We start from the raw sequence: 23696 nt of genomic DNA, 5'->3' as shown, positions 1-23696 counted from the left end.
AACAGCAAATCCCAATGGATACACAAGTTCTGCAGCAGAGATGATGTAATATACAAAAATAGACATCCTCAGACAGAAGCTGAAACTTGGATAAACAGCACACTGCATACAATTCTGAACTGCTTTGCATTAATTTGCAATTGCATGCCATTAACAGGAAGAAAGAATAATCTCTGTTTTAACAGACGCATTTCTGATTTACATTATCTATTTAATCCATCACCTGTATAGTCCATGGAATAAAATGATAATTTTTTACATCCTGATTAAAAAACAGAAATACCTTAAAATACTAAAAAGACAGAAGTATATCCTGTTAACCAATTCTGAGGCTAGCAGGCCACGATTTCCTGGAAACTGCAGCACACATGGAACAGTACTGTATGTATGTATATTCACCTATTGTTCCTTGGCATCTCCACAGAGGACCATTGTATTGCAATTTCTAGATAAAGCAGGGTTAGCTAAAGCTGTACTAGTCTCAGACATCCTTTGCTTTCTGGGCAAATGGCATCGCAACCCAGAATTTCTTCGTTTTTGTGAGTTTATGTCTCATTCTTAAAGATACACACTCACTTATACAGTACATACATACACTTCAGAAACAAATAATTTTAATATTATATATACACACATTTAGCATTTGATTATTTAGGTTAGAGTAAGTTAAATATATTTTATCTTGATAGTCTCTGCAAATTTGGGATGATACCACCATGAAATTAGATTAAAATAAAGCTAGTTAAAAACGGAAGAATGTTTTAAAATTAAAAAAAAAATTACTAGGTATAAATATTCTTCCTGATAAAAGACCCTGAAGGTTCTACAGCATTATGGACCAATCCTCGCTCCTTTGCAAATAGACATAACCTTTAAATCATTTTAAATTTTTACGTTTCAGATGTTATATAGACATTTATACAAATATGTATTCATGTATAAAAGTGTGGGCATTAAACCCCCTGAAAACTGTTAAAATTGTAAGCTATCATTTTAAATTCTCCAGTGGTTTTCCTGGTCCTGCTTGCATGCTAGGAGGCTCTGCAAGGAAGGGTGTGATCTGGGATTAGCAGCAGTCTGCAGAGAACCAGCCTAGAGTAAGGTGGGGTGAGTTTGTGTCTGTTTCAGGGAGCAGCCTGCTTTGTCTTTTCCTGATCCATATTCTCTTTATGCTTGCACCTTTCCAAATCCCTCACTGTATTCTTGCTTCATCTGTACAGCTCTGGCAACATATTTACTCATCTTCTGCAAATAAACTCAGTGAGAATGGAGGAACCACACATGAAATCAGCATTCTGAAATGAACACTCAGACCTGATGTAAGGATTTTTAGTAAAAGAAACTATATTAAAATAAATAACTAAATGAATGAATAAGTAAAATATATTAGAAATTCATTAAGATTATGGAGAATATGAAATTGAAGCTGTTGGGGTCTTGAAGAGACTAACAGTGGTTTTTTCATATTAGCCTCTTTTCTTGTGATTGATATAAAGTGCATGTGGGCTGACAAACCATGGTCTTAGATTCACTTTGATACAAAACTATGATGGCTGAAGTATTATATAAAAATCAAATTGGAAAGTCAGCGTTAAGTATATGACTATATTGGCATCAATTTACTGTACAGAATAAGGAGCACTGAAATTAGCAGACAGAACATTTGAGTTTAAAAGCAAGGTAATTGCATTAGTGAGGCATATTACAGTGCCATAAAGTCCGCATTGTTGAGGAATATGCTTTGCATTCTTACCTATTAGAAGTGAATGCATTTTTAATTTCTTTAAGTTTGCTTTCTTTGTAATTGGGCTTAGTGTGCCTTTATGATATCCCTTTTCTAATCCCTCTATTCTTTTATTCTGATCCTTTCTTCTTTTTATGTGTGGTCATGGTGGCATTTCCCTGGGATCTGAACAGAGACTTCACCTCATTCCATATAGTCCTAGCTAACATGCAGAGAAAGGCCCCTGACTCCTCAAGACAGGAATCAGGGCTGATCTAAAGAGGCATCACTTCCCTTAACTCTTCCAAAACTCAATGTGTTAGAGGGTGTCATGGTATAAACCCCCACTCTGAACCTTAGCGTCCAAAAGATGGGGTACCAGCATGAATTTCTCTAAGCTCAATTACCAGCTTAGTACTTGTAGCGCTGCCACCAACCAGGAATTCCAGGGCCTGGTACACTCTGGTCCCCACAAAACCTTGCCCGGGGACCCCCAAGACCCAGACCCTCTGGATCTTAACACAAGGAAAGTAAACCCTTTCCCTCACTGTTGCCTCTCCCAGGCTTCCCCTCCCTGGGTTACCCTGGAAGATCACTGAGATTCAAACTCCTTGAATCTTAAACAGAGAGGAAAATGCACCTTCCTCCCTCCTTCTCTCTCCCCCTCCCAGATTCTCCCTGAGAAAGAAAGTAATCCTAACACAGAGAGAAAATTAACCTCTCTCTCCCCCTTCCCTCCTTTCTCCCCACCAATTCGCTGGTGGATCCAGACCCAGTCCCCTGGGGTCTCACCAGAATAAAAAACAATCAGGTTCTTAAACAAGAAAAGCTTTTAATTAAAGAAAGAAAAACAGTAAAAATTATCTTTGTAAATTTAAGATGGAATATGTTACAGGGTCTTTCAGCTATAGACACTGGGAATACCCTCCCAGCCTAAGTATACAAGTACAAATTAAAATCCTTTCAGTAAATTACAAATTTGAACTCCTTCCAGCCAAATACACATTTGCAAATAAAGAAAACAAACATAAGCCTAGCTCGCCTTATCTACCTAGTACTTACTATTCTGGACATATAAGAGACTGTATCAGAGAGATTGGAGAGAAACCTGGTTGCACATCTGGTCACTCTCAGAACCCAGAAAGAACCACCACCAAACACTAACAGCACACACAGAAACTTCCCTCCCTCAAGATTTGAAAGTATTCTGTCCCCTGATTGGTCCTCTGGTCAGGTGACAGCCAGGCTCACTGAACTTGTTAACCCTTTATAGGCAAAAGAGACAAAGTACTCCTGTTCTATTAACCCTTAACTCTCTGTTTATGACAGTGCCCATGAATGTCACAGGAACCCCATCCATTGTAAGACTGGTAGCAATACATCTATAACCCCCATTCCCTACATCTATCTAATCCGTTGATATCCACACCTCCAGTTTAAACATTTTTTTCCATACAATTATACATCAAATCTTTTCCTCGTTTAAAATTTACATGTATGTGCTGCTCCAAAAGCTCGAGAACTAAGTAAACATTAGCAAATATCACAAGCATTTAGACTGTTCACTTTCTTAAAAGCTTGAGATATTCACAGTGTAATTGGATAGGCCAGTCACGTATCTCTTATTCTTTTAATATTAAAATGTCTTGCCTAATATCACATAGGAAGCCTATAGCAGAGTCTGGAATAGAACACAGCTCTCCTGGGTTCTATTCCAATTTATTAAATACAAAAGAACATCCTTGGTCCTTAGCCTCAATCATAGTCTACCTGTGTGCTGAATGAAGCACGAGTCCTGCAGAACAAAAAGTATATGATCATGTAATTAAACATCATCATAATGCATACACACAAGGCAGATAAATTAAGGTTACCCGGGCAACCTTAAACCTGGTATCCCTAATCACTGAATGCTTGAATTTGCAACCCATGACATTTTTAAATGTAGTTTTCTGTATTTGATTTCCTAGGCTTTAGAAAAAGAAAAAACCTAAATTCCATCACAGACTTCTACCGACACCACAGGGGTCATTAACAAGTGCTTGAACCTAGGACCTTTAGACCCAAAGCAAACCTCTAGGCTGTTATCTTCTATGTGGCTCAACAAACAGAGTTAGAGGCAACATACATTTTGGCAGTGGTTTACACCAGCAGTTCTTAACCAGGGGTACCTCAAGGACTTCTGGGGTACATCAACTCATCTAGATATCTGCCTAGCTTTACAACAGGCTACAAAAAAAGCACTAGCAAAGTCAGTATAAACTAAAATTTCAGACAGACAATGACTTGTTTATATTACTATATATAGTATAAACTGAAATGCAAGTACAGTATTTATATTCCAGTGGATTTACTTTATTTTTACCATATAATTATAAAATAAGTAATTTTTCAGTATTAGTGTGCTGTGACACTTTTGTATTTTTATGTCTGATTTTGTAAGCAAGTAGTTTAAGTGAGGTGAAACCTGAGGCTATGCAAGGCAAATCAGACTCCTGAAAGGGGTACAGTAGCTTGGAAAGGTTGAGAGCCACTGGTTTACAAAACAATCTGCTAGACTAGCAGTTGAATGTCAGGATTCCTGGGTTCTATTTCTGGCTTTGGAGGGGAGTGGTTCTGGTTACAGAGAGTACAGCAAAGTACACAGATTTGATTTATTTATTCTGAAAGTGTTGCTGAGGATGAGACTTAGAAACTCTGTTCTGTTCCCAGTTCTGCTCAAAGTGGCCTTGTGTGAACTCTGATTTGCAAAACTGAGGGAGAGGGAGGGAATGATATTTGTCTAATGCCTAAGGGGTAGAAGGACTGGCTCACTAATAAGGATTGAGAAGTTTATATAATTATTAAAAACCTTTAAGTGAAAGAGCAGAGACTAGAATGTATGACTCCCTACCCACCACTCCTTCCCATAGGCCAATGGAATCGCAACTACGGCCATCACATCTGGAGCTCACGCTCAGTGGCTTGAGGAGCATGTTCAGTGCACTAGGAATTTTTCCAAAGACTGTCAGCAGCTAGTTACTTAAAGCTTTATTGATTACGTTCAAATGGCAATTTTCAATCTTACAACTTGTTCCAATTTTCATGGGGACAGCAGAAGATATCTGTCTGACCCTAGCACTACCCCTCCCGGCTTATGTTCATGCTACAAATCACGGATGTACTAAACCATCATGGTTACAGGCCCAGCTGCACCTCTATCCCTTTGCAGTCTCTGGGTGCAACCCCTTCAGATGTCAGGCCTCGTGCCTTTACCTATTCCAGGTTATAATTCTGCAATTCTCCCACTCTTAGACCAAACCCTAGGCTACAAAGCCTTGTGCACAGCTGTGTTTACTCTGCATCTGGGGATTGGCACATGAGGTTCTTCCTTTCAAGAGACTGAAACCATAGCTTACAGAACCATCTTCTAAAACCAAAATATTGTTTATTTTAGCAGTGGGAACAAAGCTTGTAGGGAAAAAAAGGATTTTAGAACAAAAGCAATCTATATGAATATCTATCTTACCTAAAGGCTTACCATTCCATGATGGTAACCTAGGAACACCCAACTTCTTCAGACACCCCAGCACGTACCTTTGTCAGCTCAGTTCCCCCAAACAATCCCCCTTCTCGAGAGTCCGTTTTTAAACCTTGCTACAATTCTCTTTCCTCTTAGGTATTCATAGGCCCTTTCCTCACCAGGCATTGTCTCCTAAGAACCCTCAAGTGTTTGTGAACATGTGGATTATCTTGAGACATTCTTTTTCCTGTCTGCTTGTGTTTTCTTACAGACCCTATTAATCTAAACCAACATATTCAGACACTAAGCAAACATCAACACAGTTTTCATAAATTATTACAGAGCAGCTCCAATTCTGGCACATGGGCACTAGAACACCTACAAACATTGTACTTTGGTAAACCTATCTAATTTTCCCTCATCTTATTAATGGAAATGGCTATTTTTGCTGAAGTTTTTAAAAAAATCTCAAGAAGATACAAAACATGAAAAATTCCAGCCCAAATGGTTAAAGTTTGGCAAAGTTATAAGCCACCAAAAATAAAGGCTTGTAAGGGAAAATGCTTTGTTGAGCATCCCTAACTATAGGCAACCAGCTCTGACTATAATACATGCAAAGACACCAAAATCCCCATTTTAAGATCAACCTTAAGCATTTCGCTGGTTAGTTAAATATGCAGGAGTTTCGTATTAATCTATCTGAAGCTATTACTAGAATATCTCTCCTACACTGTTCTATTCTGATACTCTTAAAAAAAACTGTCTAGAAAACTACATTAATCTTCAAGGGCCAAACTTAAGATCAGAATCCTGATTTATTTCATATAATCATTCATATTTAAAACTATAAAGAAGGACTATTAAGCCAACATATTGTATCAATGATGAAGTATGCCCCCTCACATTCTACTAAGAATTTGAACTACCATAGTTAACACTGGAACTGTATTTCCCTACTATTACTGTGCATTTAGAGCTCAATTTTTACCGCACCTAAGTCATGGGGAGTTTTACCATTGATTTCAAAAGACATGAGGACTGGGCTCCCAGAAAGATAAAAATATATCTTTATTGTTACAAAAAAGATGGTATTTCAGCACAACAGGCTATTTCACACCTCACAGCTCTGTAAGAAACAGCACTGAAGCCCTTTTGATAATCCCAAAAGAACAAGAAACCTTCAAACACACCAATGAATTGAGTGTGTTTAGCAGTATACATTAGCAGTGTAGCGTAGGGTTAGCTAAAAAATAGTAATCAAATTTCCGGCCATAAGGTCAGAACAATAAAGCAGGGAAAAAAAAAAGGAATATTTTGCTCAAAGCAAGAATCTTAAAGAAACTTGTCCTTTTAATTTGTCAACCAAGCTCTACATACCAAAGGGTTTTTTTATGTTTTACATCACTAACTCCATGGCACAAACTATACCAAATACATTCTTATAAAGTATCACATATAGTATATGCATAAGTATTTTTTTTCCATTTGCATCAATGTAATTAAAAGTAAAATTTAAAATCAAAGCATGGCATCTAGGTCTTCATAGTATGTTGGTATTTAAGAGCTGATCCGGGACAGAAATCCTACAATCTTTTAATTTTTGTTCAAGTGAGATAGGCTCCAATCTAGAACTTCGCTTATTCACTCAGACATTACTTTCCCGACAATGATTCTTCAATATGTTGTGGTAAGCCCATTCAAACTCCTTCCCCATTTCAATCAAGAGCAACTGAAGAGTGCCGTAATAAAGTCTAATCTCACTGTCTCATGCTGAAACAAACAGTAGCAAAATGGCAAAAGCAAAACCTACAAATTTTTAGCTAACAAAATTTCCACTGCCTACTTTTTCATTTCTCCAACTTATTTTCCTGACCTTACAAAGTGCAAGGGCAGAACAGCTACAAATGGACTTTATTTTTGGAACCAATACAAAAGTCTAATAAGTTATCTATCCTGAGGAAATACATAAATGCATTCTGTTAAATATACTATTTTCTTTATTTCTGTGCTTTGCACATCATCCTCCAGTGATATCGCCTCAATCTTGTGATGTCATGAAAGCAAGGAGGAAGGTAAATTACAGTAGATCATCAAAGATACGAACACAGAGTTACAGTCTGACTGGTCAACCAGACACCATGTGAAACTAGAAGTAACCGATCAGGCAGCAGCGGAGACCAAAAAAAAAGCAAATATAGTACTATGCCTGTATTGCATCTTAAAGATAGGCACATCTGGGCTGCCTGTTCCCATCTCTACTCTCACCCCCACCCACTTACAGATTCACAGGTGAAGCTGTGAGCCCTCACTGCCAACTCAAGGCAGCCAGAGCAAGAGTGGCACTGGGGTCTGCGATGCTTTCATGTGAGCCATGGGTGCTGTTTTCACACACACCCCTTGGGAGGGAGGTTGCTGTTTTCACCACCCCTAGTCCCCCCGCTGGGAAGGAGATGCACTGTTTTCACCACCACCACCCTTCCCAGCCCACCGCAGTCACGGGACAAGCTTGTCCCAGCAGGGAAAGAAGCTGCCTGCAAGGAAGCTGCCTATGGAACCTGGAGCTGGAGCTGGAGCTGAATTGTGCCAGTCACGGAACATTTCAGTTATGGACAACCTCCACTTCTGAGGTGTCTATAACTCTGAGGGTCTACTGTAATCAGCTTAAGGAGACTCTGTGCTGTCACCAAATCCCGCATTTATTTTAAGCATTCCCACTAGAGAAGAAATACAGAAAACATCAATTAAGAAAACAAAGATAGGACATAACACTGCATTGGTATTATGACACAATTAGTCACACTGGAAACTTACAAGTAAAACTGTTAGTGGACCATACGTATAAATTACAATACCTGAGGTTTAGTGCATTCCTGTGAGCCAAAATGAAATGAATGCCATATAGGAAGAAAGGAAAAGATGAACATTATCAGACATGCTATAGTACATACCACCATCAGATAATGTTAAAATTATTTTAAGGTGAGTCCTGTTCCCTGATAAATTGGCTGTTTGTGTAAATGTTCTGTAATCCATGCAACAATTAAACATAATGCATGTAGCTTTATTTACAATTTTTGCAAAGCATTGTCACGCATTTTCCATTTTATAACTATCTATATAATTTCATCTACATTTTCACTATAGCCAACTTCCTTCAGAAATGCTATTTTGCACGTCATTTTTTGACTATTATGAACACCTGCTTTTTAGGTACACCATCACTTGGGCCAATGTGAAGTAAAATATTGATAATCTTTCAGCAAACATTTCAGTGATGTGGTAAGTAAGGAACTTGCATAAAATAAAATTAAAGAGTCTAGTTTACTCTAAAGCTATGCAATCTATTTTCTAGATGAAGTTATTTTATTTTATTTATTTTTTATTTTTGATCTTAATGTATTTAACACGCAAATCAAAACATACCCACAATGGATACTAAATTAGATCATCCAACTGAAGACTAATCCAATATACTTGACCATTCATTTCATATGGGGGGTTTCAAAATCTTTTTTTCAAAATATGTTAGTTTATTCACGCCAACTTCTAAATTTTAGATAACTGAAGGCCTGATCCTGAGAGCTGCTGACTAATGGGATTTGTGAAGGGTCAGAACCTCTCAGGAGTTGTACTAAAATAATGCACTTTGCATTCCTATCAGTTTCAGAGAACACATTTCAGTACCATTTTAAAGACACATTTAGATTTTCAAACAATTTTGATTTTAAAACAAACAAAAAGCCTTTTGAGTGGCCAAAAGGCAGGAAAGTGAGGAAGCAACAACCTACACAGATGTGACTGACTGGAAAATGCAGTATATAGAATATAAATAATATCAATGTGATTGGAATATAAACAATGAAGATTATTTTTATTTTTATAGTGCTTGGTAAAGTCTTCGATTTCCATAACTTCAATTTGAACTTGCTGCTCTTAATATTTTCCCCCAAAAGGATCTCAAGTAATTAAATAATTAATTTAAATTATATATTGATTTTTTACAAAAAATAATTTAAATGTCAGTAATTATTTCAGGTTTTACTGACAGTCTACCTGGCAGTCTCATAATGTATTTCCCAATAGACTTGTAAATTCATTATGAACTTAAACAGAATGATTAACAATGAGCTTTTGCTCTTATTACTGGATTTAAATCTACACCAACCGCTTACGTATTCTTAAAAAGTAATTTATACAACAGGTGTAGATTAGATGTATAAGATACATCTATAAAAAAAAAATCAATAATTCCTTTCTCCACGACCCAAATATGCTTGCCACATAAAGGTGGTTTGTGACAAACTAATATAATCTCTTATCTTAAAACTGCAAAAGAGCCAAATGAAATGACTCAACTCACAAATTCATAATAAATTTGGAAAAAATCAAAATTGCACAGAACATTAAACCATTAAAAGGGGCCTGTTGTATAAACAAAATACATAAAGTGTTGATGTAAGATATATTTATTTAACACACGAGGAAAAATCTCTAACAGTGGATGTAATCAAACATCTACACATTTACAGTCATGCAATGGATTACAACAAGGAATTGACAACAAGTAAAGGCATATGGACAGAGAAAATGAGGGAAAAAAACACTACTTCAAATCAGAGACAGCATTTTTAAAACAATCAAGCCCTGATTCTGCAAACACTTGTGTGCTTGAGTAACTTTATACGCAGTATGACCAATCACATGCATAAAGTTATCTATGTATATACTAGCATATTTTTGTAGGTGCAGGGCCATAAAAAACAGCTGAATACAGGATCTGAAGGCCATTTACTTTTCTGAGTTTTTTGTATGCTGCTGACATTAACACCAAAACTAATTACTCTTATCCTAGTACACCCTTCCTCAACAGAAAAATAAAATAATCCAACAAATAATTTTGTAGAACACCTTTAAAATATTAGTACTTATGATCTTTCATCTTTTATGAAGGAAGCCTATAATTTTCAATCTGTAAAATTACACAAAAACTATTTTGAAGAAAATTCTAACGATGCTTTGTCTGACCATAAAGGACAGACTGCAGTATTTCGCTCTGGGCAAAAATGTCATGGTTCAGACTGATACTTCTGGTCTCATATTAGTCAGCAATAAAAGTTAGTTTAATATTCCCAGCTCTGGGTCTTGCAGAGAGAAATGACAAGCCAAATCATGGACTATTTCTATCACAATGCACAGGAATACTGTACACTAAAATATTTCTATTTATTGAAAGGAACTTTGAATCACACGTATTAGGTAACTGATTTGTTTCAAAGTTGCCAGAAATGACTGGATTAGTGAGTAAAGATATGTGCTGTCCTCTTGCCAGCATTGTTTAACAACAATAAATGTGCAACAAACTAAGTGTTCTTAACTCTCAATCTGAGTTATGAAGCAAATTACATGGGCACACGCACACACTTTGGGCCAAATTCACTGATACCCTAAGGAGACATTCCCACACAGAATTCCACCTGCTTAGGCCAGCAGTGAATTCAACCTTTCAGGTGATTATTTTTGTAAAAATGTTTTTCCTTTGTCTTGTATTTAAAACAAATATAGGTAATTTACCGTATGATAACCTCTAGGTAAAGGTGGCTTCCCCACAGGATAAGGATCCACAGTATCAATAATGGTTTGTCTTTCTCCTTTTTGATTGATTTTCCTAAATCTCCTTCGGGATTGTCTATGGGAAGCTTGACGCTGGAAATATTCTTCATTTTCATCCATATAGTCCACCTATAATAAAATAAATACAAAGAAGGGTCATTTCCCTACAAATTAAAGTTACTGCATATTCTGCAATAAAACAAAAGCCTATCTTTTCGCCTGCTCTTAGCTTTTATTTTAGACAATCTTCAAGTATAAGTGCCACTACTACTGAACAAGCCCACTTTAGTTTAATTTTTAAGGGCCATACTTCAGTTTAAAATTTAGTTTATGAAAGGGTACTTTGAACTCCATTTCAGAAAATGTGGTTGGTTATGAATTTCCTGCATTTTCCAACAGTGAAAAGCATGAACTCGGTGCCAAGAAATCAAATGTCCGCAGGGATGAGAAAGAACAAGTATTACTATGAAAAGAGTTATTGAGCAGACACTTTCCCATATTATATAAGTGCATTACTCTATTTAAAAAAAAAGTTAACATCTTTTTCCTCAATTTTTATTCTTACTCAGTGATGTTTTTGTCTATGCAATAAACTGCCAATTGAAGCTCTCCCATGGGAAGGAACTTGTAGCTTTCCTACAGAGTTCAATGGGTCATACTGGGACCTTCCACTCCCATCCTGCCTCTCTTCAATAGGCAACACAGTTTGAATTATGTATTTTAAATATTTTGAGACTTTTAAAGAGGAATTTTCACATCAGAGAAATTTGAAAAAGATTAAATTTACATAAAAAGAAATTTTATTAGTAATAATAGGAATGGAAAACAAAACAGAACATTTCTAGTAGGTGAGTGTATGAATAAGGAATTTCCCGCTCAGCAATATCAATAACCTCTCTCTGGTCTGGAGGCTGCAGCAAAGTCGCAGTCATGTTACTAGATAGTAATGTATTGCTATGAAAAATGTTTTTACAATTCAGAATTCTGACTTTCATGCAAGATAAGAAAGTTGTAGTAATTTGGCTTTTTGTATCTCTCTCCCCTGTGCCCATCTTACTGCTGAAACACCATCACTTCATGCTAGAATTACGCCACATCTACAAGGAAGCAGAAAGTGGCAAAAACTGTCTAGTATTGTCCTTGTGTGCAGATTAAATCCATTCACATTCCTCAATCTGTATCCCAAGGCCAAAAAGATTATTCCTCAAGAGAAATAGGACATAAGTAATGGTAGGTGGGTTACGAAAAGAAGATGATGACAAACTACCACCATGCAGGTGATTTTTTCCTTGCCACGTTTCTTTTCACCATCTATACAAATGAAACACCATTACATTCTGCTGACATGACAAGAAGTTTTAATAAGAACTAGTCCTACCCTAACCAGGTGTATAAAGTATGACTAAACATAAACTATTAAGGGTATGTCTACAGTACAATTAGACACTAGTGGCTGGCCCATGCCAGTGACCTCAGACTCACAGGGTTTGGGCTAATGGATTGTTAATTGCAGTGTAGACGTTCAGGTTTCGGCTGCAGTCCAAGCTCTGGGACCCTCCCACCTCATAGGATCCTAGAACTCAGGCTCCAGCCCAAACCCAAAAGGTCTAGACTATAATTAAACAGCTTTGCCTGAGCAAGCTGGCACAGGCCAGCCATGGGTTTTTAACTGCAGTGTAGACATACCCACAGACACTTATGGTATGCAACAGATGTGTGGTGATGACTTGATAGCTGCTCCACATGGTGTCCTCTGAATATTGAGTTCTTTCCATTCCAAGTGCAGTCAGTCCTCCAAAAGGTTGGGCCAAAGTATACTTCAAAGGTTTAACTAAGAGGTTCCAAAGCTGCTCTCATTCACGAGCTACTTTGGATGGATTGTCATCTAAGTGCTCTCATCCAACACCCACCACAGGCCCCTCTCATCATGCCTTACCACAGCTGCAGTTTTTTTTTTCAGGTCTCTTTTCCTTGTCACCCCGCTAGGCCCCTTTTCTTATTTTTTCTGTCCTTTCCTCCCCACCCTCCACATTTTGTGTCCCTCACTTTCCTCCAACCCATCAAAGAGCTGTGTACCAAAGACATTCATTGGTACCACCCAAAGCTAAAGGTGGGTAACATAGCAGCAGGAATTGGGGATAGCAAGCTGCTCCTGGAACCTGCATCCACATAGACACGGTACAATGGGAACAGGGAGACAAAGTGGGTGGATTCACACCTTGAAAGGAGCTGACTGCCACTTTCCCCACAGCAGAATTATGGGGTTTGGATTGGAGGGCGGGGGTAGGAACAGGCATTTCTCATTTCTACTTCCCTCTATGCTGCGAAGTCATTAAAATAAAATGCATCAAAGTTTTATTAGCAGGATGGCAACAGAGGACAAGGTAAACTGCTATTACACAACCAAAGTATTAATTTAGAGCACGAGTCTCAAAGTCCCAGTCCACGGGCCATGTGTGGCCCGAGAACCTGTCCAATATGACCTGCGGAGCTCCGGTAATTATGGGGCCAGGTGTTTCCCTTGGCACCACCTGCTGCCACGCACTCCCTTCCCCTCCACCCCTTGAGAGTCCCCCAGGTGATTTAAAATGGCCCAAGGCCCCGCTCACCACCAGCAGCGCAGCAGAGCAGCTTCCTGCGCACTTGCTCCATGTGGCTGCCGGCCCCTCCCTGCGGTCCCAGGGTGGGGCTGTGCCTCCGTGTGCTGCCCGCACCCCAAGCACCCCTGCACCTAATGGGAAACTGCAGGGGCAGTACCTAGGGTAGCAGCATACGGAGGCCCCCCGGCCCACCCCACCTTGGAGCCCCAGGTAAGCGCTACACTCCCCAATCCTCTCCCAGAGCCTGCACCCCTCCCCACACACACTCCAGCCCCTAAACTCCCTCCAAGAGTCTGCACCCCCTCCCACTTCCCACACACCATCTCCCACCCCCAACTGCCTCCCAGAGCCTGCAACTCCACTCCCTACTCCAGCCCAGAGCCTGCACCCAGCACCCAAACTCCATTCCAGAGCCTGCACCCCAGGCCCCTCCCCCACCCAAACCTCCTCCCAAAGCACAACTTCTCACCCCTTCTGCACCCAAACTCCCTCTCAGAGCCTGGACCCCTACCCCAGACCTCCTCCCTCATCCACATTGTCTCCCAGAGCCTTGGGCAAGTAGGGGGCAGAGTTTAGGGGGGCAGAATTTGGGGGCGGGTTCTGGGTGATGAGCAATATTGTTGGCCCGCTGGGAGGATTTGAGGACTGGCACTGGCCCTAAAGTAAACTGAGCTTGAGACCCCTGATTTAGAGTGAAAGTGGGGAAGAATTAAAAAAACTTGAAGACTAATGGACAGGGGTGGCTCCAGGCACCAGCACACCAAGCTCATGCTTGGGGCGACAAGCCGTGGGGAGCACTCTGCTGGTCGCCACGAGGGCAGCAGGCAGGTTGCCTTCGGCGGCATGCCTGCAGAAGGTCCGCTGGTCCCGCAGCTTCGGCGGACCTCCCGCAGGCGTGCCGCTGAATCTGTAAGACCAGGGACCTCCTGCAGGCAAGTCGCCGAGGGCAGCCTGCCTGCAGTACTTGGGGAAACAAAATACCTAGAGCCGCCCCTACTAATGGATATACATTTTAAATAAGTAAGAAAGTTACACTTTGTGTGAAAGCTATTCTTCAATGCTTCTAAAAGTCAGGACATTTGAATCTCCATCCTTGGAGGTTTTTAAGAGCAGGTTAGACAATAACCTCAGGGATGCTCTAATACTTAGTCCTGCCTTGAGTGCAGGGAACTGGACTAGAAGACTTCTTGAGATCCTTTCCAGTCCTATGATTCTACGATATACTGCAAGTATGAATAACTCATTTCTTCTACAGTACTGCCTAATTCACTAATCCTGATTTCGAAAACATCTCCAATAAATACAGATGGCATTATTTTCAGCAATTGAATATGATTTGCCCTGCATTTGGATAATATGGAGCATGGATAATATGGTGTTTGGATAATCTGGTGTATGGCTATATGATGATTATGTCTGTGTTATGGTCTGAATACCACATCCTTCAGAAAGAGAGCAAAAGCATTTAATCTCTCCTGTCATGAAGGTATATCTGTTTGGATGATGTGCCCAATGACATTTATGGAAGTGTTGAATTTGAGAACCCTCTGGGGAATAAAACTATTCTACACTAGACCACAGCAGGTTTTCTAAATGACAAATATGTCTTTATACTAGTGATGTCGACAACATTTTAACTGTAATAGTAAAAAAATCCCTAAACTGCATTCTCAAGCCTGACAGGTCTGGAATAAAACAGAATTTAATCATCAACTGTTAATAATTCTTAAACTAAACTCAGTTTATTAATTTTAAACAAAGATGCAAAATTACCATGTCACAAATACTCGTGGCTAATCATAACTGCTATCTCTACTTCAAATATGATTGTCTTATCCTTACAGGCATTTTTTAAATTGACTTTTTTTAAACTTGTAGTTTATCATTATTGAAAGATTTATTTCATTCATTTAATTAAATGACATTTCCAACTTTTCTGCTATGTATTATGATTGCAAACTAGGGCACTGAATTAAAGAAAACCACACACTAAATTTAGTACTACCTTACACTGAGTATAATATAGACAATTCAAAGTAATTTCAAGCACTATCTAATTTTGTTTATTCTTAATGAGAACTTGAAAGTGTAATTTAATTTGAAAAAATATTGTTTGAAAGAAATGGGCACCACAATCTTACCACAATCATTTCAGATGGCTCTAAAACAATGCATTCACAGCCACGCCTGAAGCTTCCTGCAGAACGCTTGCCAAAACTGAGGAAGGAAAACACTCAATCAGAACAAAATCAAAACTGTAATGCAACTCAAGTAAGTATTAAAAAACTCCCCAGACACTTAAAAAGACAAAAAAAATACACACATGCCCAGAGCAAAACTTTCGTGCAGATTTTCCCCCCTTTGATTAACTGATGCCAATGCCAATACACTTTTGATTTGTAGAATTTAGGAAGAATTGTTTGTACAGCACATAGTACAACGAGGGCTCCTAGGTGCTATGATAGCTATAGTAGTAGCAATAATTGTACATGTGAAACAGTTACATTGATATATATGCAAATAACCAAGTCACAATGTACAAAATTACACCAACATCAAAGAGGCTTTCTAACACCTGTATCTCCTTTACAGTTAAATGTAATGTGCTACATTTAAAGATTCTTCTTATAGCTGAATGGATGGGGTTAGAAAGCTATTCAGCTCTTTACCACATATCCTTCCTTAAAATAATGTCATATGTTGATTCTCCATTGCTTTCTACAAGAAAAAACAGAGTATGACTGTAATGAGAAATAGTTTAAATATTTGCCCACTTAAAGGAATAGGAGCATACAGATAGATCTCGAAATGCTACAAGACTTAAAAGTTGCATTTGGTGTCAAAATGTTACGTTATAGTCACACATTGCTGGATGTAATTTTTTTTTAAATACACTGAAATGTGATAAAATTGCAAATGGCTGTACCTATGATAGCAATAAAATATTTTGCTCTAATTACAGATATAGTATAAAGAGATACACTGAATGCCATGTATTAACACAAGACAGTATAAGATCTTAGGACCCACACGATTAGGATGGAAAACTGGCTTGAACAACCTGGAGACTGACCCCTTCCATTGGGGAATTCCTGGATAGTGTATAGATGGTATAGTCAACATGATGCTGCTCCTGGTAGGAGATACTCTGAGATAGGAGGGGGAGTGGCTGGAACACCATTAGATCTTCAAGTCCTAGACCAGTGGAGCAGCTGTTGGGGGCCTTTACAAGCTGGCATAACATTGATCCAGTTTGTGCCAGAAGCAGAATTGCTCTTTACCCTTTCTGCTGCTTGACCCCAGGATTATGGGAAGGGATACGGAAAGATAAGGACATCTGCTCCACGTCCTACATTCCTGCACTGGAAAAAGATTGTCCAGATTCTAGTACCTGGTCCTTGATACTCAAATCAAATATTTTGCTGGTGATGTCCAACTTCCTTGAACTAAAGTGATCCAGCCACAAAGTTTTCCAAAATACTGAATCCCTTTTTCAGGATGTGCACTCTGACAAGACTTTTGAGGTGGTCTTACATGTTAAAAATGCATAGTATGTATATATATACACACCTGTACCCCGATATAACACTGTCTTCGGGAGCCAAAAAATCTTACTGTGTTATAGATGAAACCGTGTTATAACTAACTTGCTTTGATCCACCAGAGTGCGCAGTCCCGTCCCGCACCCCCCTGCTTTACCGCATTATATCCAAATTCGTGTTATATCGAGTCACGTTACACCAGGGTACAGGTGTACGTTTTGGTTTTTTGTTTTTTTTTTTTGCAATGTAGTGCCCAAAGTAGTAAAGATGGCTTTTTTCAAAAGCTTGAAAAAAAAAAATGTTGGACTTCTCTCATCAAAACAATTTTATCCAACAAACCTCAAAATTTTCAATAAACATTCTCCATGTCAGAAGAGTATCATAAATTTGAGTGGGAAAATGGGGATTAAAAACATTTTTGGAAAAGGATATCCAAAATCAAGCTTACTGTCCCAACCTTAAAAACAGAGTTACTAATGTAATTCCAGACTTTGAGAGTGTGCCTATTTATCTGTTACACAACAATGCTGCTATGCATCATTTACAGTTTTATTTAAAAAAAAAAAATGTATGCCAAGTAATGCTTTCTTGATTTTTCTCAATTTCATAATGAGGCTAACTAGGAACTTAATAGGTCATTCTGAATGGTATTTCTAGTGAATCTACTACTACGCTACCACTCTGCAGGGTGATTAGTAAAGAATGAAAAATGTCACTTGTTGTCCAAATGGTGATTCATGCACAACAGCATTTCAATAGCTTGCAAAAAAGGCAGTCAAATATTGAAAAGCAATACCAGCTGTGCTCCTTCACCATAACAATGTACATATTGAATGGTACATGAGATTTTTACAATAGACAATGATTTTACAAAATACGGAGCCTTTTTAAAGATTCAATAATAAAAAAATCTAAAATCTTCTCAATAAGATGCATACATTTCCAGAGGCAAAGATAAGCATTCTTCTATTACCGAATACTAAAAGAATGTGTGCTGCCTTACTCATGAACACATTCTTGAATTTTATTCAAATTGCAGCTACCTTTAAAGGGAGAAGGGAAAATTAAACCATTACTTCATTAATTCTTTGAAAAAATGCCTTTAGAATCTAAACTATTTGATTTTTAGTCATCACTCACACCAATAACCAAAATCTGCTACATAAAAAAATCTCAGGACAAAAAAAAAAACACCTAATCAATTGACTGTGGTGGCAAGAATATAACTTTGTATCCTAACTGGAAAAATCAATCAAGGTAAGATCTCTGTTTCCTGTCATACCTCAAAAAGATTGATTTCTAACAGTACAGTTTTTACTCTAGGTTAGAAATCTGTTCCTGTCACTAGGTTTTTCAACATCACCTTGAAGTAACATTTTTTAATACACCAGAAAGTGAAACAAATACTTGCCTTTCCACTCTATTCTTGCCCCTCTTCTTCTGGAGTTTCTTGCTGTTTCTTATGGAGAGGAGCTTTTAGTTCTCAACCACTGAATATGGCCTGACATCACCCTCTTGCCTAATCTTCAAGTTTTAGGAAACCAAATACAGGAAGACGACACATTCCAAAAGTCACTCCTGCTTACTTATCACAAGTCTGAATTACCTGCAAGGGCTTTAACTCACAGCCCAAGGGAGCAGTCAATGCATTAAGGCAGAAAGCATGCACTGAATCAACACTTGTGAAAAAAATTCCAGTTGTTAAAAGGCACAATATCCTACTAATAATAGGATAGGATGTTAGGAACTGACCACCAGTATATTTACCAAAGTTTCGCCATTGCACTTAGGAATTATCATTAATATGTATACAGTTAAAACATACTGAATTACTCACATTCCTATAAGCAACAGGGAATAAACCCCTGGCACTTAAATATAGTAGAATTAGGGCTGTGCATTAATCATAGTTAACTCGCATGATTAACTAAAAAAAAAAAACAATTAGAAAAATTAATCACACTTAATCGCACTGTTAAACAACTGAATACCAACTGAAATTTATTACATATTTTGGATTATTTTCAAATATATTGATTTCTATTACAACACAGAATACAAAGAGTACAAAGCTCACTTTATATTATTTTTATTACAAATATTTGCACTGTAAAAATGTTAAATAAAAAATAATATTTTTCAATTCACCTCATACAAGTACTATAGTACAAAACTCTTTATCATGAAAGTATAATTTACAAATGTAGATTTCTTTTTTGTTTCATAACTGCACTCAAAACAAAAACAATGTCAAACTTTAGAGGCTACAAGTCCACTCAGTCCTACTTCTTCTTCAGCCAATCGCTAAGACAAACAAGTTTGTTTACATTTATGGGAGATACTGTTGCCTGCTTCTTATTTACAACGGCACCAGAAAGTGAGAACAGGCATTCGCATGGCACTTTTGTAGAAGGCGTTGCAAGGTATTCACATGCCAGATATGCTAAACACTCATCTGCTCCTTCATGCTTTGGCCACCATTCCAGAGGACATGCTTCCATGTTCATGATGCTTACTAAAAATAATAATGCGTTAATTAGATTTGTGACTGAACTCCTTGGGAGAGAATTGTATGTCTCCTGTTCTGTTTTACCCACATTCTGCCATATATTTCATGTTATAGCAATATCGGATGATGACCCAGCACGTTTGTTTTAAAAATACTTTCACTGCAGATTTGACAAAATGCAAAGATACCAATGTGAGATTTCTAAAAAGAGCTATAGCACTCGACCCAAGGCTTAACAATCTGAAGTGCCTTCCAAAATCTGAGAGGAACGAGGTGTGGAGCACACTTTCAGAAGTCTTAAAAGAGCAACACTCAGATGTGGAAACTGCAGAACCCGAACCATCAAAAAAGGAAATCAACCGTCTCCTGGTGGCATCTGACTCAGATAATGAAAATGAACATGCATCAGTCAGCTCTGCTTTTGATCATTATTGAGCAGAACCCATCATCAGCATGGACACATGTCCTATGGAATGATGGTTGAAGAGGAAGGGACATATGAATCATTAGCACATCTGGCATGTAAATATCTTGCAACGCTGGCTACAACAGTGCCATAAGAATGTCTGTTCTCACTTTCAGGTGACGTAAACAAGAAGCAGTCACATTATCTCCTGAAAATTGTAACCAAACTTGTTTGTCTGAGCAATTGGCTGAAATCGGACTGGGTGGACTTGCAAGCTCTAAAGTTTTACACTGTTTTATTTCTGAATGCAGTTTTTTTTGTACATAATTCTACATTTGTAAGTTCAACTTTCATGATAAAGAGATTGCACTATAATACTTGTTGAGGTGAACTGAAAAATACCACTTCTTTTGTTTTTTACAGTACAAATATTAGTAATAAAAATAAATATAAAGGGAGAACCGTACACTTCGTGTTCTGCGTTGTAACTGAAATCAATATATTTGAAAATTTAGAAAACATCCAAAAATATTTAAATAAATGGTATTCTATTATTGTTTAACAGCACAATTTATTTTTTTACACGCTTGACAGCCCTACATACAATCATAGAAGATTAGGGTTGGAAAAGTTTTCTGGAGGGCATCTAGTCCAACCCCCTGCTCAAAGCAGGACCAGCACCAACTAAATCATCCCAGCCAGGGCTTTGTCAAGCTGGGCCTTAAAAAGGATGGAGACTCCACAACCTCCGTAGATAAACCATTCCAGTGCTTCACAACCATCCTAGTAAAATAGTTTTTCCTGATATCCAACCTAGACCTCCCTCACTGCAACTTGAGATCATTGCTTCTTGTTCTGTCATCTGTCACCATTAAGAACAGCCTAGCTCCATCCTCTTTGGAACCTCCCTTCAGGTAGTTGAAGGCTGCTATCAAATCCCCCCTCACTCTTCTCTTCTGCAGGCTAAATAAGAATAAATTCCCTCAGCCTCTCCTTGTAAGTCATGTGCCCCAGCTGCCTAATCATTTTTGTGGCCCTCTGCTGGACTCTCTCCAATTTGTCCACAACGTTTCTGTAGTGGGGGGCCCAAGACTAGATGCAATACTCCAGATGTGGCCTCACCAGTGCCGAATACAGGGGAATAATCACTTCTCTCAATCTGCTGGCAATGCTCCTACAGCCCAATATGCCGTTAGCCTTCTTGGCAACAAGGGCATACTGCTGACTCATATCCAGCTTCTTGTCCACTGTAATCCCAGGTCCTTTTCTGCAGAACTGCCGCTTAGCCAGTCGGTCCCCAGCTTGTAGCAGTACATGGGATTCTTCCATCCTCAGTGCAGGACTCTGCACGTGTCCTTGCTGAACCTCATCAGATTTCTTTTGTCCCGATCCTCTAATTTGTTTACGACACTCTGGACCCTAACCCTACCCTCCAGCATATCTACCTCTCTCCCCAGCTCAGTGTCTTCTGTGAACTTGCTGAGGGTGTGAATCCATCCCACCATCCAGATCATAAATGAAGACGTTGAAGAAAAATGGCCCCAGGATCAATCCCTGGGCACTCTGCTTGATACCAGCCACCAAATAGACATCAAGCCGTTGCCCACTACCCGCTAAGCCCAATGATCTAGCTAGCTTTCTATCCACCTTACAGTCCATTCATCCAATCCATACTTTTTTAACTTGCTGGCAAGAACACCGTGGGAGACTGTACCAAAAGCTTTGCTAAAGTCAAGATATATCACATCCACCGCTTTCCCCATATCCACACAGCCAGTTATCTCATCATGACTCACCCTTGGTGAATCCATGTTGACTGTTCCAGATCACATTCCTCTCCTCCAAGTTCTTCAAAATGGATTCCTTGAGGACCTGCTCCATGGTTTTTCCAGGGACTGAGGTAAGGCTGACCAGTCTGTAGTCCTCCGGATTCTCCTTCTTCCCTTTTTTAAAGATGGGCACTATATTTGCCTTCTTCCAATCATCTGGGATCTCCCCCAATCACCATGAGTTTTCAAAGATAATGGCCAATGGCTCTGCAATCACATCAGGCAACTCCCTCAGCACCCTCAGATGCATTGCATCTGGCCCCATGGACTTGTGCATGTCCAGCTTTTTTAAATAGTCCTTAACCTTTTCTCTCACCACTGAGGGCTGCTCACCTCCTCCCCATATTGTGCTGCCCAGTGCAGCAGTCTTGGGGCTGACCTTGTCTGTGAAGGACAAGGCAAAAAAAAGCTTTGAGTACTTGAGCTTTTTCCACATTGTCTGTCACTAGGTTGCCTTCTCCATTCAGTAAGGGTCCTACACTTTCCCTGACCATCTTCTTGTCGGTAACATACCTGTGGAAACCCTTCTTGTTACCCTTCACATCCCTTGCTAGCTACAACTTCAATTGTACTTTGGCCTTCCTGATTACACCTCTGCTTGTATGAGCAATATTTTTATACTCTTCTCTAGTCATCTGTCAAAATTTCACTTCTTGTAAGCTTCCTTTTTGTCATTAAGCTCACTGAAGATTTCTCTGTTGATAGCAAATGTGGCAGGTGACCAGCGTGGCTTTCTGCACGTTGGGATGGTTTGTCCATGCACCCACAATAAGACTTTAAAATATAGCCAGCTCTCTTGGACTCCTTTTCCCCCTCATATTAGCCTCTCAGGAGATCCCCGAGGAAGTCTAAGTCTGCTTTTCTGAAGTACAGGATCAGTATTCTGCTGCTCTCCTTTCTTCCTTTTGTCAGGATCCTGAACTCAACCATCTCATGGTCACTGCTGCCCAGGTTGCCACCCACTTCTACTTGCCCTACCAATTCTTCTCTGTTCCTCCAGCACTTGCACCAGGAAGTTGTCCCCAACACTCTCCAAAAACTTCCTAGATTGTCTGTGCACCTGTACTGCTCTACCAGCAGATGTCAGGGTGATTGAAGACCCCCATGAGAACCAGGACCTGTGATCTGGAAACTTCTGTTAATTGTTGAAGAAAGCCTCGCCTACCTCATCCTCCTGGTCTGGTGGTCTATAGCAAAGGCCCATCACAACATCACCCTTGTTGCTCTCGCCTCTAAACTTAACCAAAAGACTCCCAACAGGCTTTTTTCCAGTTTCATACTGGAGCTCTGGAGCAAACATAATCTTTCATCTAAAGACCTCAAAGTACTTTGCAAGCCTGAAACATGCTTTACATTGTCTCCATGAAGTACTGTATGCAAGAGATGGGTAAAGGATGGCAAAAAGAAGATTAAGTGTCTTGACTATAACCACTGATTTGCTGTGACATTGACAAGAACAGAATTTAAATCTCCTGACTTCCATGCCCTGATCCAGCAGTCTCCAACAAGGAGTAACACACAGAGGAGGGAATGGCAGAAGACAGATATATTGCACCTTGGAAAATTAATCACAATCATAGAAATTGGAAAAGACCTAAACAAGCTTGTCTTAATTGAACATTAGTGAACAGGACTTTAAAAATTCAGCCTAAACGATACCATTATTCATATACATTATCAAGCAACAGAGGCAACTCTCATAATCGGCGCTCCCTTGAGCTGATTATAATACCTAATGAAGCCTTACATAAAACGCTAGGAAAAACCCTCCACAAGAGACCCTAATCACCAGGCAGGTCTAATTTTAACAGAATACAGGTATCCAGCAGGTTAACCCCCTTTACCAGAGGGTCTATCACTAGATACCTGTCTTCTGCAGTCCTTTGATTTGCTGGTTAGCTGGAGAAAATTAAGGGGGAAATTAGATATTAGCTCTTACAGACTAGAGATTCAACACTAATTTATTCCCTCCCTC

General features: G+C 39.1%; 1 protein-coding gene across 1 annotated transcript in view; it reads right to left on the bottom strand.

Annotated features, from left to right (window-relative positions):
• The window catches only part of RAPGEF2 (Rap guanine nucleotide exchange factor 2), a 321965-nt gene that overhangs the window by 139596 nt on the left and 158673 nt on the right, over positions 1–23696 (bottom strand). Inside the window, exons 5-7 of the mRNA XM_050945499.1 lie at positions 15577–15652; positions 10797–10964; positions 8078–8095 (exon numbers count right to left, since the gene is read on the bottom strand). Of these exons, the coding sequence (XP_050801456.1) occupies positions 8078–8095; positions 10797–10964; positions 15577–15652 (262 nt within the window). The remainder of the gene's footprint in view (positions 1–8077; positions 8096–10796; positions 10965–15576; positions 15653–23696) is intronic.

Source organism: Gopherus flavomarginatus, chromosome 3 (genome assembly GCF_025201925.1).
Source record: "Gopherus flavomarginatus isolate rGopFla2 chromosome 3, rGopFla2.mat.asm, whole genome shotgun sequence".
Taxonomy (NCBI): Eukaryota; Metazoa; Chordata; order Testudines; family Testudinidae; genus Gopherus; species Gopherus flavomarginatus.
This window is presented reverse-complemented; position numbering and strand designations above follow the sequence as displayed.